The sequence below is a fragment of the Periplaneta americana genome, chromosome 5, assembly GCF_040183065.1.
Source record: "Periplaneta americana isolate PAMFEO1 chromosome 5, P.americana_PAMFEO1_priV1, whole genome shotgun sequence".
NCBI lineage: Eukaryota > Metazoa > Arthropoda > Insecta > Blattodea > Blattidae > Periplaneta > Periplaneta americana.
Genome location: NC_091121.1, coordinates 10092761 through 10110810, shown reverse-complemented (window position 1 = coordinate 10110810; position 18050 = coordinate 10092761). Strand labels below are relative to the sequence as shown.

At 34.0% G+C, this 18050-nt stretch overlaps 1 protein-coding gene across 2 annotated transcripts in view; it reads left to right on the top strand.

Annotated features, from left to right (window-relative positions):
* Positions 1 to 18050, top strand: part of LOC138699459 (low-density lipoprotein receptor-related protein 12-like) — a 28763-nt gene that overhangs the window by 3689 nt on the left and 7024 nt on the right. For both annotated transcript variants that reach the window (XM_069825347.1, XM_069825348.1), the window contains exons 5-8: positions 975 to 1204; positions 3149 to 3388; positions 5070 to 5305; positions 10080 to 17692. In XM_069825347.1, the coding sequence (XP_069681448.1) occupies positions 975 to 1204; positions 3149 to 3388; positions 5070 to 5305; positions 10080 to 10952 (1579 nt within the window). In that variant the 3' untranslated portion in view covers positions 10953 to 17692. The remainder of the gene's footprint in view (positions 1 to 974; positions 1205 to 3148; positions 3389 to 5069; positions 5306 to 10079; positions 17693 to 18050) is intronic.

The following is an 18050-nucleotide window of genomic DNA, read 5'->3' as shown; positions in this document are numbered from 1 at the left end:
AATACTGTAGCACAGAGTGGTGAAAGAAATATTATTAAGCAAGTACATAATAGCATTTTGTGAAGAAGAGAAACAAACAGATCAATATCTGTTTCCTATAAATCAGGCAACGAAAATAGCAGCTGCGATCACAGGTGATACTTATTTTATTTCAATTGATTACATATTAAAATTACTTACTTAACCAGTAATACAACATTTTTATGTAATTCATTTAGGTAGGTCAGAGCGTCTAATAAAGAAAATCAGGAGATGAAAAGTTAGAATCACCAAGGAAGAACAGATCAAGAGAACCTTCAATTCTTGTAGATTATATGAACCGATGTATTTTAAGAAGAAAAACACAAGAAAGAAAGAAAGAAAGAAAGAAAGAAGTTCCGACATTGAAGAAATTATTGAAGGTTGCGAGAGAAGCAATAATTTCCAAGGTTGGAGAGAATAGCTACGGAAAGTGATTCGAGACATGGGATTTAGGTTTAAAAAATGTAGAAATACAAGATGTATTTTGATCGAAAGAAATGATATTGTAGCGTGGAGGACTAGTTATTTATTACACCGTTTGACGGAAGTTTGGCAAAATTCCTATTTGGCAAGGTTCGTGGCCTGCTGTTTAACGCGGTGGGAGGAAAGCGAGTGGAATGGAGTGAGTACAGGCGTTAACTTTTCCAAGAACGACGACAGAGCTGAAGGGGCACAGATCCGATGGTCCGACAATATATTATTAACTTACACATTCGCCCTCTTACTTATTTTTTCCCATTGTGAAAATTGTCTCAAAATATTGTAGTGTGCAGGTGTGTGTTTTACTGCATTAATCTCTGATGTACTATATATATAATATATATATATATATATATATACATACACAGGCTAAAATGTGAGAACTTACTTTTCCTGTTTATGATGTAGCTGTAAGCTGAATTTCTCATATTTTTCGTTTACGCCTCGTCATTTCTTTGATGACTTGTTTTCAGTGTCATTGACTTCGATATTGAAGAAGATGCGAAATGTTTTTATCCTCCGTGTTGCACTCACACATGGCTATCCCTTCCTCAAGATGGTGGCGGTACAAAACAATTCTGTGGTAAAAACAGACCACCACCAATCATATCAGTTTCCAAAACCAAGACAAACATCAAGTTTCACACTTCGAAAGTTGTCCGAGGAGGAAGAGGATTTCAACTTAATTATACTATTATATTAGGTATGTTTAGCCCTGAATTTGCATGCACGCTGAAATCTTACTTTGGGCTTCGATGTAAAATTATTACCGGAATTTAAACACTGGACAGATGAAAACAGGCCGATTGTATTTCTTCTCTGTACTGACAGTATTATCGGTTTGTTTTATCAATCTCGAATAAATTATTTGTAAGTAATTGATTAACTAGCGGACTTACTCGTGTTAATTATGTAAGTCTGTGCGGTTTACAGCTGTTTCGGTGCTTCATCACACCATTCTCAGAGCCTACTAGATCTTGGCGTCATCTCGTACTTCTCAGCCTGTTGTGTGGTGCGTTTGATTGTTGAAAAGTGTTGAAAAGTGGAGTCAAATAGTGTGTGTGTACTGAAATTGATCTGTGTGTTGAGAATTTGATCGGGGTGTGTTTTAGTGTGTTTGTATATTTCGTATTGTTCCAGTGTGTTGAGTTTTTGGTTCTTGGGTTGTGTGTGTAGGATTTCCATGTCCGCATTTATGTTATTGTATGTGTGGTTAGCATTGGTTATGTGATTGGCGTATGTAGATGTATTGTGTCCTCTGGTTATTGCTTTAATGTGTTCTTTGTATCGAGTTTGGAATGATCTGCCTGTCTGTCCAATGTAGAAACTGTCGCAACTATTGCATGTGAGTTTGTATACGCCTGTGTGGTTGTATTTATTTGTTTGTGTTGTTTGTGTGTTCAGAAGTCTTTTTAGTGTGTTTTCTGTTCTGTATGCTATGTTGTATTTCTGTTTTCTGAATGAGGATGCGATCTTGTGTGTGTTTTTGTTTTCGTATGTTAGTGTGATTTATTTCTTGTGTTCTTGTGTTTGTGTTGTGTTTTGTATTTGTTTTTATGTTTTTGTTTTGTCTTCCTTGTGATGTTGTCTATTATGTTTGGGTTGTAACCGTTTTCTTGTGCTATGTATTTGAGTATGTTCACTTCTTCATTGTAGTGTTGTTGGCTCATGGCAGGGGCGTATTTTGCGGGCTACCGGCGGTAGCCCAAGGAAATTACAAAAGAAAAAGTTTATGATATAACATAATGTAATAATTTTGTATTATTAGTTTTACCATAGTAATTAAAATTAAAGTAATTGTTAGATATATTTTGTGTAATAATAGGGTCAGCAGTAGCCCAAACCCTTTAATCACTATATGCCACTGGCTCATGGGTATGTTGAGTAATCTGTGTACCATTGTCCTGAATGACAGGACAGACAGGCAGATCATTCCAAACACGCTACAAAGAACACATTAAAGCAATAACCAGAGGACACAATACATCTACATACGCCAATCACATAACCAATGCTAACCACACATACAATAACATAAATGCGGACATGGAAATCCTACACATACAACCCAAGAACCAAAAACTCAACACACTAGAACAATACGAAATATACAAACACACTAAAACACACCCCGATCAAATTCTCAACACACAGATCAATTTCAGTACACACACACTATTTGACTCCACTTTTCAACACTTTTCAACAATCAAACGCACCTACATAACAGACAGAGAAGTACGAGATGACGCCGAGATCTAGTAGGCTCTGAAGATGGTGTGATGAAGCACCGAAACAGCTGTAAGCCACACAAACTTACAAAATTAACACGAGTAAGTCCGCTAGTTAATCAATTACTTAATATGAGTAGGATCGCCATTTAATCAATTATTTATATTCAAGTGTTAAAAGTAGTGTACGAAAGATTCAACATGTATTTCTTACTACAAAAAATGAAAAATGTATATAAATTGGAAAAAAAAAATGTAAAATTATGTTATCTCGTTCCTTAAAAGTCACTGGTTGAGTTGAGACATCTTTTTGTAAACAGTTGTGTAATGAGTAAATATGTTATTAATATGACTATGTATTTAATTTTAATTCGATTAAAAGCAAATTAAATGAATATATAACTGAATTCTTGCAGCATTACCTTGCTCTGGTCCAGATGAAGTCCCTTGCATGGACCAAGATAGACGGTGTTTTAACAATGTGACACAACGTTGTAATGGCGAAATGGATTGCATGTCAGGTTTGGATGAGATAGACTGTGGCAGATGTGGTCCTGGAGAGTATGCCTGTCGTTCAGGTATAGGCTGCTACAAGATTCATCAACTGTGTGATAAGAAAGCAGACTGCAATGATTACTCTGATGAAATGATATGTGGTAAGTCGATCCTGACCTTAAAATATTGTTACATTAATCTCTAGAATAATTTAAAATGTGGGTTATAAATAGGGAGCGGATTTTTATGTGCTAAAAAATGTTGTTGTTGTTTTCTAATGCCAGGCGTTTGACAGTAAAGTCATTTGACCTCTTGCACTCCAATATTTTTCAAAGATATTATCATGACCAGCCACTGAAGCACAGATTTTGAGGTGCTAAAAAATGTAAATATATTTATTTTTTATGTGCTAAAAAGTACGAAAATATTTGCTAAAAATAAAAAAAAAAAAATATATATATATATATATATATATATATATATATATATATATATTTAAATATGACAAACATACCTTAGTTTGGAAAAAACAATGTTACTAGGTACTCACCAACCACACTTGAGTGCTAGTAGTTGGCCGAGAATTGCAGTGAACAACAAAGATCATCTCCAAATTCTCCATCACAAATGCATGCCGATTATCTCTGAACGACGACTTATACTGTGAAAACGATCTTTTCACATCACAGGACGTCAGACGTGCATATTTAAAAAGAGGAATGTCACAAACACAAACACCGGCAATTTCACCTACAGTCACATCCTCCAATACTTGAGCAACTTTACAAATTTTTTTATATCCACTGTTTTTCCCAAACCCATTCTGGAATATGTCCCTTAGTAATTGTGCTTCTGAACCTGGTAGCAAGTCTAGTTTAATTTCCATGGCACGCACCTCCCTGTTTCAGACAATAGGTTTTTGGATGTTTCGAGTTTGTATATGGTGTCACACAAAAAGCTTAAATTTGCTAATAGGAAAGCCAAATCGATTTTTAAATAACCATCTTTCTGTTTATCTTGAAGGATTTCGATTGACGAAGCCTGATAACAGGGAATCTCAACAAGATATATTGCCTTACTTGATAGACATGAGTGAGAGGCGAGAGATTTGTTTAAATTAAATAATGTTCATACCCGAGCTCTAATCTGTTGTTTTTCACAAACAAAGCATGGAATGAAATCATCTTCAGCAACACTAAAGATTCCTAATTATGTGTTGCAAGATCTCTCCTCCTTGTCCATGTTAATTTATTCTCTAATAATAACACTGATATGCTGCCTAGCAGTTCTCAGAACTTGAGGCGATACTATTACAAAAATGGATCACGGATACACCACACAGTGCTTAGAAACACGAAACAACCAAAAATTCTTAAAAAAGATAACGTACTTCTGAGTGATATAATTGATTTAGTTTTAAAATATTTGAAAGTTCTTGTAAAAAAAATTATTTAAGTAAAAAGCTCCAAGATTTATGTGTCTGCAATAGATTATGTATTTACATAATTTTTTTGTGAAAATAAGTGTTTTTATGTGAAATAAAGTTCGGGTTTTAAACTTAAAACTTCATGTTCGGAATTTTTAACTTAGTTAATTGTGTTTTATCACACGCGAAAAGAATATTTAATTACATAGGAATCTGCTTCTTAGTTATAAAGTAGAAGCTGTAATAGTTTAAAACACATGTGAGAGTGATGCTTTACAAAGAACATGTTTATGCGAACTTTTTTTTATCTGCAATTTACCCACATATAAGCTACATGTTGGTGAATAACTGTGTATGTATAATGAATGATACATTGCTCTTGTGTGTGATGTATTTATGTTTGTGTTTACTCTTAGATAAACATTGTGATGGGAAGATGCTGTGTGCAAATGGTGATGGATGCTACACACCTGCCGAGCATTGCAACTCTGTGCAGAATTGCAATGATAACTCTGATGAAACAGACTGTCCACTGTGCATCATCATGCAGGATAAATTTCTCTGTGATAATGGGAAATGCATATCAGATCGATTGTGGTGTAATGGTGTGGATGATTGTGGAGACAGCAGCGATGAGCAAAGTTGCATTAAGGTACTTATTTTGATTGCAGTTACTGTGCTATTCATCATCGTCACAACAAACCACTGTCACACCCCACCTCTACTTGTGAAAGATTGTCCCTGGCTCTTAGAATACCACAATATAGGCGAATAATTGTGCACTTTTCTTTTAATGTACTGGTATTGTATTGTATTGTATTTATTAACATTCCATGGTATTCATACATGCTTACAGCTAGAATATGGAACAAGTCAAAAAACTTAATACTATTATAAAATCTTAATTTATAGTCACAATCTAGATGAAATATATATAGACGAGATTTACAATATAGTCTACTAGTACAACACAAAGTTTTAGTATCAATTTCATGAAGCGTTATTGAATGTCATGAATTCACCTACAGAATAGAAGGCGTGAGAAATTAGGTACTTCTTTAATTTGGCTCTAAATAATCTTATGTTTTGAGTTTCATTTTTTATATCGATAGGGAGGCTATTAAAAATTTTTACTGCCATATAACGCACTCCTTTTTGATAGCACGATAGACTTGCCGATGGAGTATGAAAGTCATTTTTTTGACGTGTATTTATGCTATGAACTGTTGAATTAGTTACAAAGTTTTCACGATTACGTACGAGGAAGATTATTAATGAAAAGATATACTGACAAGCCATGGGCATTATTTGTAGTTTTTTGAAAATAGCCCTACACAATTCCCTAGATTTGGCACCTACTACTAATTCTAGTTACTCTTTTTTGTAATAGAAATATACTGTTACTATCCGCGGAATTTCCCCAGAATATTATTCCAAAACTCATTACCAAAGTATATTGTTTTTAAGGTATTGATATTTACTATCTTTTGCATAGATCTAATAGCAAAACATGCTGAATTTAGTTTGTGGGTAATTTATTTAATATGATTTTTCCAATTTAACACATTATCGATTTTTAAGCCAAGAAATTTGGTTGTTGTTTCTAATAGGGATGTATTATTAATTATTGTGCTAGAAATTTGCGGCGTTGAATTTGGATAGGATTTAAATTGAAATCAGGTAGCATGAAATACATACAGAGTAATGTTAAAGATTTACCAGGCAAACAACAACATTTTATATAGTTAATTGAAGACTTTTTTAAAGATGTTTAACCATAAAAAATATACTTTTGGGTATTCCACTGTGTCCTGAGGTCCCATCATCAGGGCTAATAGGTTTGACCAGAATCTTAAATTTGAGACACTTTTTATAAAATAATATTTTATAAATGTGTGAGTATATCTAATGCTCTGGATTTAACATTGAAGTCATCATCCTTCTTGCTTCCCAATATTTTGATGGAAGGTCCACAAATGTCCTAAGAGTTTCACAATTAGCCAGATGCTCCATCTCCATGTCCTCTTTTCTGCACAGTAAGCATTTAGGTGAATTCAGTACTCCAATACGATGGAGGTGTTTACTGAGGCAATCATGATCAGTAATCAATCTAAACATGGCCACGGCAGATATTCGAGGTAGATCAGGAATTAGTTAAATTTTATAAATGTTAAATATTATTTTGTACGTTTTGTACATTTATACACCAACAGATCCTTGATCTCCAGAGAAGAAGGTGCCGGTGCAGGTGTTACGTGCTGTCTCTTCTCACTTTATAGATCTCTTGGATATGGAACAACAAGTTTTGATGGTGAAATCATTGCAATAAGTGAAAATCTCAGGAATCTTCTATGCCACATCAATAAATTTAAGAATGCAGTTATATTGTCAGACTCCAAAGCAGCTATTCTATCAATAGTCTCTAAACACACACCTTCATCTCAAACAGCAGAAATAACTAAAATGCTCTCTCAATTAATATCACTCAATAAAAGAATTGTATTCCAATGGATACCATCCCATTGCGGAATCCTGGGAAACGAGAATGCGGATGCTTTAGCAAAGAAGGGCAGCACTGCTACTTACAGACCTGTTACTAAATCTACGTATTACTCTGTGAAAAGATTTACTAAATCTACATACTTAGACTTCAACAAACAAAATTTGATAACACAATCTCAAGGGAAAAAATGGAACTCTCTGCATCAAAATCCACAGTTAATTCCCGATTTACCACGAAAATCGTCTGTAGCTGCATTTAGATTGGCAACAGGCCATGATTGTTTGGCCAAACACCTGCATAGAATTGGAATATATCAGTCCCCTAACTGCCCATTGTGCAACTCAAACCAAGAAATGGATTCGGAACACCTCAAAATCTGTGCTTCATTGGCTGTTCATGATAATATCTTTGAAAAATATTGGAGTGCAAGGGGTCAAATGACTTTATTGTCAAACGCCTGGCATTAGAAAACAATAACGTTTTGAGATCTGAAGAATCCGAAAATGAAAAAATAAGTGCATGGTGCTATTTATAAAAGACAAATTCCTTGACACAGTCTTTATTTAATAAAAGACATAGTTTTAGAATACATGTTCAAATTATTCCTTTTTTCACTCTCCACTAACTTTTATATATCATCCCCTGCAAGGCAGAGTATTGAAGCACCATTTTGCTAAGGTTACAAGAGAGGCAATTATGATACTCGTATGCAACATGATGGCTGATATGATAGTCAAAGTTTAAACCAACTTACCAGAGAGAAAAAAATTGTTGGGGCTCACGAGACTGTACAGTTGATGCGTAGTGTTGGGCAAATTATTCTGAGCACCATAACTCATTTTCGGTAAAGGTGGTGCTTATGTTAATTTGCCATGCAGGGGATGATATAGAGTTTGTTCATAAAATTAAAAATACGAAAGCTACTAACAGTGTTTCAAACTTTCTACTCAGCTAAGATGAACATGTGCTAAATATTACCTATAAATGAATGGCTGCCTAGAATAACGTTGTAGGTCAATTTTTACAGTTTGTCAGGAAATTAAAAATATGTTTATTCCATACTAACATTGTTGTTGTTGTTTTTAATGCCAGGCATTTGACAATAAAGTCATTTGACCTCTTGCACTGCAATATTTTTCAAAGATATTGTCATGGTTAGCCACTGACGCACAGATTTTGAGATGTTTTGAATCCATTTCTTGATTTGAGTTGAGTTAAATGCTAACTAACATTGTTAAATATTACAAAATATGACTGTGTTAGGTCTATATTAATACTTCAGTAAGTATTCACACCATTTATATATATGCATTGCCTACATCTTCCAAATAACACAACTTTTTGAACATTTACAGTAGAAAAACGTATGTCAATCCAGAAGAACAACGTTGTAAAGGAAAGAAACTTAAATACTGTCCATATTTCCTGGCAGATTCTTTACAGTTGTTACATTTGAGCACATTAAATAATATTGATAATATAATAATAATAATAATAATAATAATAATAATAGACAAATTTAAATCGTAAGAACTTGAAATGAATTACACAACTTAGATAATATGTTTAGGCATACAATATCAATATTACACAGACAAGAATTTTTTTTTCAGTTATTAGGGCATGGCAGAATTCAGAGTAACCATGACGTTATTACCTTTAACTATTCTCCTTTAGCACTCTATAGGCCTACATTGACTTACAACATTATTCTACTCACCAGTTCAGGTCGTTTCACATCTGGTTTAATGTCGCCTTTCTTCGAAGTATATTCTTTCCCCTGATCCTTTAGTGTCTTACGTACATTGTCCTTCCATTGCATGATATTAATCTTACGTTTTCTCTTTCTATTTATGTTTTTTATGAGATCATGTGACACGCTACAAGTATGATTTTATTTACGTTACAACATTATTCAGCTCAGCAACACAATCAAAATATTACAGTTCTCAAAATAGTATGAATATCAGCAACACAATGAAGCACATGATGTAAGATATGCGATACAACATTTTTCAGCCGAAAACGCAGTTTGGTCAAAAACGGACTTACAACATTATTCTATACTGTTTTCACTGTAAGAAAAATCCTAATGTAAACATAAGCACGTTGCTGTCATACCCGTGATTGGCTCCCAGTCAAAACACTCACATGACGCAGGAAAATATAGTTCTTATTTGGAAACCATAATCTTGTATTATTTGAAAATAAAAATGAATTCTAGTTGTTAAATACGATGAAACACATAACTTCACTTATATGTAAAACGCTATGTAAAAGAAAAGCTACTTTTATATTTTGTTATGTACTATGAACGCGGATGAATACCAACAGTAATACCGTGGTAGTCTGTTCCTGTAACAAGCTGGCGTCACTTGAGCTCGTAGTTGTTCACGTAAGCACGTGGTACTGAAGTATGGCTTCTGCATTCTCAGTGTTTGTGGTTATTAATCATAAGAGTGAAACCCTCTCAAAAACGGACAAAAACAAAATAGTCCTTAATGTATATAATAAGTTAAAGTGAGTTTTAATTACAGTAATTATAAAGTAAATGTTTCCTAACCAAACGAATGCATAGTAGTGAGGTTAGGCCTACTTGACGAGTAACGGGAAATGTTCAACATTAAACAGAATGTACAACAGTAGGCGGGAACACGTACTGAGAATCTATGGCGCCAAACAGCGGCCAATGAAGCCTCACTTCAGTCACGTGCTATTGTTTACATTAGGATTTTTCTTACAGCGAAAAGATTATAGGCAGCCGTTCAAATATTTGCTGCTGAAGGTTAAATACTTGGAATTTAATGTATCTATTTTGTCTGAAACAATGTCTTCTTAGCTTTATAAATTCTTCTCCAAAAATAATAATTTTCGTATCACTGACACTAGATATGCCTATTAATTTTGCTTATTTATTTCGCAGTTGTCTGTTATAACAGCGGCCATCATGGGTTCGCTCATCTGCGGCTTGCTGCTGGTGATTGCCGTTGGCTGCATGTGTCGTTTGTACAGTCTGCGCCTGGCCGTGTCCAACAACTACAGAATCCACCATGATGAAATAGGTCACGTTCCTAGTGGGTTGAGAACAGTCCCTCATCCTGATGACTTCTTCCACCGTGAACCACCGCCAACGTACAATGTTGCAGTAGGTGAGTGCCAACAGCTGCAGCGTGTAGCTCCGGCAGGAACTGGACGGTCATTTGCAGCTTTAGAGTGTCACCCGTCGGTCATAAGACATCACCATAATAACAGGAGATCCTCGCGAAGATACTCTAGCGGGAGGAGAAGATCACAAAGAAATGTCGTGGGAAGCAGCACCTCTCCTTCGTCAGCTGATGCATCCACCCATTCTAGGCATAGGCCGTCCCATTATCCCGCTGACCCACCGTTACATAATTTAGTTCATAATCCATCCATTCCAGTCTCATCCACGTTGGAAACGTCGTTGGCAGCACAACAGAGGGAATCTATTATAGTTTCTGATCATGGTACAAATGAAAATAAATCTACAAATTCAAATCACAATGCTATAACTACAAGTTCGGCACTCAGTATGATATCTAGAGAACAAAGAAATCTTTCTACGCCCGTTGAATTGTATGACACGTGTCTTGTTGACCTTCAGCCAGATTCAGACGGCAGGGATGACGGTCGATATTGCTCTCCCCTTTTTTCATCAAGTTCAACCTCGTCCTCCGGATCTCCAAGCAGAGAGAGCGTGACGTCATCAACAAGTCTGCTGTCATATCTCTCAGGCAATGATGACACCCAGTTACTGGTGGTGCCGCCACAGTGAGGTTCTGATCGTGTAATCTGTTTTGGGTGATTCCACAACAGCATTAACGTATTTGTATTATTACCGAAGTATTTGAAGTGTTACTTCTAGAAATCATATTTAAAATATTCTGTTTTTAATTTTAATTTTATTCTTTTTTGATTTACTTTGTCTCCAGCTTTATTTACAACAGTATCTGTTCATCCATTTGTATGTCATAGTTCTATATAAAATTGTGTCACATGTAAGCAGTGTTTCTTAATATGTTATTGTCTCACAGCATGCTCGTTTCTTGTCTGTGCAAGTTTTTATTAAGAAACCGGGATGTATATTAATGTGAATTCCATATTATTCTGAATATATGTTTCAAATATATCAGACCATATTGGTAGCCGTACTTGCATTAGTCAGAAACTGATGGTAGAATATATCTTAGGAACTGATCATAGCTGCCATAATTGAAACGGTGTGGAGTGGCGTATTATTTATTTAAGAAAATACCATGAAATTTCCATTTTGAATCTTGCGTACACTACTTTCAACACTTGAATATAAGTAATTGATTAACTAGCGGACTTACTCATGTTAATTACGTAAGTCTGTGCAGCTTACAGCTGTTTCGATGCTTCATCACACCATCCTCAGAGCCTACTAAATCTCGGCGTCATCTCGAACTTCTCTGCCTGTTATGTGGGTGCGTTTGATTGTTGAAAGGTGTTGAATAGTGGAGTCAAATAGTGTGTGTGTACTGAAATTGATCTGTGCACACACTAAAACACACCCTGATCAAATTCTCAACACACAGATCAATTTCAGTACACACACACTATTTGACTCCACTATTCAACACCTTTCAACAATCAAACGCACCCACATAACAGGCAGAGAAGTTCGAGATGACGCCGAGATCTAGTAGGCTCTGAGGATGGTGTGATGAAGCACCGAAACAGCTGTAAGCCGCACAGACTTACATAATTAACACGAGTAAGTCCGCTAGTTAATCAATTACCATGAAATTTGTTTGCACACTACATATCAGTAGGACTAAACACGTCAGTAATTTTGATGTTGAAATAAAAGTCGTTGGACAGTCACTAAAATTGAATCTAGCCTTTGGGATAAATACCTTCCAAAAAGTTGTATCATAAATTTAAAAAGTTGCAATCCTAGTAGTAACATCAGAGCTACAAAGAACAAAAACATTAATACGAACTGCATACCTAATAGAGAATTTAACACCTCTAAACAAACTTTCAAATAAATCTTCAGCTAATGGCAAGAAAGAGAATATCCTTATAGCGGAGAACTACACAAACCTCATATAATGCAGTTAGGATGACCAACTCTCCCTATTTGAGGTAATTTTTTTAATCCTCCCAGCTCTCATACTGATATCGTAATCATCTCATATTTTTCTTTATTATTCATGATTTGTTAATTTTTTAAATGTAACCTAATAATAATCTCTAAATACAGGGTGTCCCATAAGTCTAGAACCATAGGCCAAATATCTGAAATACTGTTTTGTCTTCTTTACGAGTGCTTCTGAAGCCAGAGTGATGTCGTTAAGTAAAGAGGAATGATATTCAAGCGATCCTGTTTGTTGGCAGCCGCAACCACAGGGAAGTTGCCCTGGAATTTAATTGGTTGCACTCTGAAAGAGCGCCAATTACACAACAGTTGCGTGGAAAAACTTATTGTCTGCTCGTCTGTTGATGTTCTCGTGATCCATTAAGCAGTTTGTGTACCACATCTCTCATAATTTTTAATGAGATTTCCCACCTAGCTTTGTGTAATTAGCGCTCTTTCAAGGTGCAACCGATTAAATTCGAGGACATCTTCCTTGTGACTGTGGGTGCCAAAAAACAAAATCACTTGAATATCATTCCTTTTTACTTAACTATTTCACTCTGGCTTCAGAAGTACAGTAAAACCTCTGTTATCCGAGGTAATGAAGAGGATGGACTGAACGGTTAATTGAAAAAATCGGATAATCCGTGCCATGAAAGATTTTGTTATTTCCTCCATGGTCTTGTATTTAACTCGCTAGGTAGGGATCAGAAGTTCACTAATTTAAGTCTGGTTGTCAACGACGGGTTTTTAAGAGCAAGGAAGCCCTTTGTAACGACTGTCTCAGGGAAGATAGGAATAATGGAGGTCTCATGTTGTAGATTTACATAATTTTTTACACTTTATCTTTGTTTTTTTACTAAATCGCGCAGTTGTAACTCCAATCTCGTATTCTGATGCGAGATGAGCCACAGTTTCTCTTTCCCAAACCATTCAATTATTTCCATTTTTTATACTTAGCACAACACGTTTTCTGTTAATACCTGTGGAAGACATTTTATATACAAGTTACATTATAGAACAGCAATTTGAACAGTAGACAATGCTGTGTAACGATAAAGGCTTGTAATATCACTCTCTAATAAAAAAACATATGTAGAACCTCATATTTAAAGATAAAAAACACGTTAGGTCAATATGTAGAACCTACTAATATGATACGCAAAATAGTACTTCATATAAGTTATTTCTGAAGAAAAAAAAAAAAAGAGAAATAGACAGTTGGATAATCCGCCAATCGGTTAATAGGGTGATGGATAATCGGGGTTCTACTGTACCTGTAAAGAAGAAGAAATAGTATTTCAGAGATTTGGCCTATGGTTCCAGACTTACGGGACACTACAGACGTGGACAAATTATTAACAAAATTGACGATTTTTATGATAATTCTGTTTACAAAATTTGACTTTTCAATTTACACTACAGTTGACAATTTTTCATATTTCTATCATTATAGTAGACAGAAAAATGCAAAAATGTCAACTATAGTTTAAATTGAAGTGCCAATTTTTGTAAGAATATATAATGAAAATCTTTAATTTTGCTAAAAATTTGTAAATATGCAAAAATGTCAACTGCAGCCTAAATTGAAGAGTCAAATTTTGTCAAAATATAAAATAAAAATCTTCAGTTTTGCTAATTATTTGGAAATATCCAAAATGTGAACTGTAGTCCAAATTGAAGAGTCGAATTTGGTAAAAATATTTAGTAAAAATCTTCAGTTTCGCTAATAATTTGTAAATATGCAAAAATATCAAATGTAGTCCAAATTGAAGAGTCAAATTTTCTAAAAAATATACAATACAAATCTTCAATTTTGCTAATAATTTGGAAATACGCAAAAATGTCAACTGCAGTCTGAATTGAAGAATCATATATTGTAAAAATATATAATAAAAATCTTCAATTTTGCTAATAATCTGTCCACGTCTGTATATATTTAGATATAAATTAACACATTAATATCGATAATTTAGTAGGTGCCAATCAATACAGTAATTCTGTCCAATGATCATGAATTTTTTATGTAACTATATGTACGTATGAGTGTAAAGATTTTTTCTTCAGTTTGTTAAAGCTAAGAAACATGCATATTGTACTTAATATTCTCGCGTAATTCATATTTGTATTGTAATTAAATAGTATGCCTCCCTGTTCTATTACACAGAGGGTAATAGGGATGTCTAGTTCGAACCTGCGGTCTTCTACGTATTTGAAGAACTGCTACTAATATCGTCATTTCCAAATATGTTGACTATTATTACCAAATGGACAGAATAAAATTGGTGTTTAAATTCTAAATTTCATTATTAAAACATATATTTATAAATTTCTTAAGGATGGCTATGAACCGTGACTGTTTTAGAATATAATTAATGCAGAAATAAAGATGTGGGACACCCAAAAACTAGATGCAAGTATGATACCTGAGAATGGAACAATCTATAAAGCCTACCTTGGAGTAGGAGGACAGACATTCGGTACACTGTTTCCAAATTGTCGACATAAATTTACATATCATTAGAGAAGCTATAGTTAGAATTATATTGAGATGTTCTATACATTTTTCAGAGTATAAAATAAATTAAATTCAAAATTTAATTATATAAAATACGCAAGTACAAATATCTCGAAAAATGTTAAACCAAGTTTTTTTAACTTTAGGAAATAAGATATTGAAAGACTTTCTTATGAAATCATGTCCTAGCCAGTGTATATATCAGATTTAGGTGCATATATACTAGGGTGACCAGATGTCCCGTTTTTAATGGGATTGACCTCTTTTCAGCCTCTTGTCCTGTGTCCCGAGAAAAATGTAAACGGGATGCTAAATGTCCTGTTTTTTTAAAATGTCCACTTTTGCAGTTTGTTTTTAAAAAATGTTTGTTTTATATTGTCGTAAATCCCGCCATTTGCTCTAAACTTACTTGGAGTAGTGTGAAAACTATTAAGAGGTCGAGTGAAGACATTTATTTTATTCACTTTATGTAGTTCCAGCTGAGTTTTGTATTAGCAATTCCTGGTACAAATACATCTTCAGAACGGATGTTTTCGTTAATGAACTCTTTTTAGACTGATGACTGAAATCAGCTTTCTGTTAAAATTGTAAAGGCAATACTGATTGCAAAATGTCATTTTAAGGATATTTCATGCATCGAGCTCTACAGTCTTCTGAAGGAAAGACTAAAACTTTTAGAGGAAATCCAGTCTTCATGAAAGAATGGCACTCCTGGTGCAGATGATTATCTTGATCCTGGAGTATGTTAAAAGTTATGTAAGGCTGACTTTTAATTACTACAATAAATTGTTGACTGGCATAACATAGATAAAATGTCGAATCATGCCAACTTGCAACAAATGTCCCATTTTTTTATTTTGGAAATCTGATCACCCTAAAATATACAGTTAATAAAAGTAGCATTAACTGTTAATTAATTTTTAATGACAGGTTTATGAGGAGAAATATGAAACATTAGAAGGCGGAAATAATGATGGCAATGATAAACAAGTGAATAGCAGCAACAAAGAATCTCAATGCAAATGCTGTTTGACAGTAGTCATAGGTCAGACTTGATAAGTTTTACTGTAATAAATACCAGTATTTTAAACTCTACATTTAGACACGATTTTTGGCCTAGGTTTATTCATTCTTTGCAATCAATGAAAGCATTATTTTCTAATTAAATTATGGTCGATACGTTTAGAACAATTGACTCCAAAATCCGCTGTATTTTTAAAGAGATTTTACAGCAAGAAGAAAAAGCGTTGTCACTTCTAATTCCCTTCATTTTCAAAGCTATTTTCGATATAAGGTTCGTTCCAACAACAGTCAGGAACCATCCGTAACTATCTTGAGCATGTGCAGTACAGAAAAAGTGTTCCAACACAATCCAAATCAGCCCTGAACCAGAAACATGTACTGCAGTCAGGCGTTCCAACAAACTTTTGACACAGGTCCGGAACGGTCAGAAATAGTCCGTGGATTGAAGCATGTACGGAAGAGTACGCGAGACGCGCATAAGCTCACCAGCGTCTCCTGGATACTGAAGAAAGACATGATCGACTGTTCACATCAATGAGGTTAAGATGAAAAGTGACAGTACAGACGAATAATAAAACTAGAGATTTAATTTAAATTTTCGCCAAAAAGACAGGAAATGGAAATTAATTGGGTATTGAAATAGTTAATTACAATTTCAACGTGCAGCTTTGATTAAAAGTATAATAAATAACGTACATAAATTAATAATTAAAAAAAAAAACTATTTTTAGATGAGAATTCCCCAGTACACGACATTGAATTATCGGAATTCTTGCCTTCCATATTTTTTTGTCATCTTTTAATAGAAAATGATCGAAATTCTATTTTCTGCAATTAGAATTAGCTGCGAAACTATAATAATTAAGCATCTTGTTCTTAGCAAAGATGATCACAGTTATAGCATCTCTGGATTTAGTACACAACGATCCGCGAAAGCGTTCCAACAGCGCCCAGTCCAGTTTCAATCCCACAGCAGATGCTCAACTAGCGCATGTGCATGAGATGGTACAGGAACCGTACATGAACTGATCCATGAACTGCTTGTTGGAACGAACCTATAATTTCATCATTTTTCTTGTAATGATTAAAATTATACGGAAAGCATTGAAAATCAAGGGAATTAAAAGTAACAGTGCTTTTTTTCTCTCCTGCAAAATCTTTTGAAAAATATATCGGATTTTGGAGGCTCAGTGATGAAATGCAACAATTTGAAAGTTGAATCTGTCTTCGTCTCCAGGTAAATAAAGGAGAAAACTTAAAGTATACCATAATCATTGAAATCATTAAATATGATTTAGTCCATGAGATTGACTTTCTTCTCATGCCTTTGTTCATTACACTTCACTAGCAAGGAAAGTCTAACCATACGTCTTCTAAATAATCTTTTCCATCGTGTATAGTAGTTAACTAATTTGTCAAAAAATGTAGATATTTTAAGTAATAGCGATTGTTTATTTATTAAAATAATATTAATGAATGGAATAAGACAAAAGATTCGTTATATGGTTCCTAGAAGCAAAAGCAAGTTAAAATAGAGATTGTATTAAGATAAACTTTAACAGCTGTAACAAATTGCACCCCAGACTGTTTGGTGCAGTAGTTTCTTGCGTTATAACTTATGGAGAAATAATATAAGGTTAAACAGAACACAATCTTCCCCAACACAAAGTCTACTTCTGCTTACCTGATTTGAATTCAAAGTCTTCAGTGTGGAATCTGATAACTATAAGTACCCATTCGATTGACATTACACTAACAGAATCTCAAAGAAGTTCGTTGTTAAGTCTTAAGAAAGAATCTTAAATTATAAATGTTATGCATATCAAGTTATTTCAATGTTATATTGATTTAATGTTTGTTAGTTACAGAGGTGTGAAAATTATTAGAATAATCTTAATTTTAAAGGTTTTTTTAATAGTTCCTTCACAAATATTAATTGAATTGATGAATATTGGTATATATTACTATACTGATATAGGATATATTTACTACTAACAATGCCGGAAAGCATTGTTGTACATTGGTATTTTTCTTATTTTGCAATTGTTATGGGAATTCAGGAATTATTATATTATGTTGGCGGAATTGGAAACATAAAAAATTATATGCACAAAACAGATGTATTCGTTCATTTGAACCTTGACAACAATGTAAACGCAAAGAACAATTTGTTTAAAGCATTTCTTAATTAATTTTTTATGTTTCCAATTCCGCCAACATAATATAAT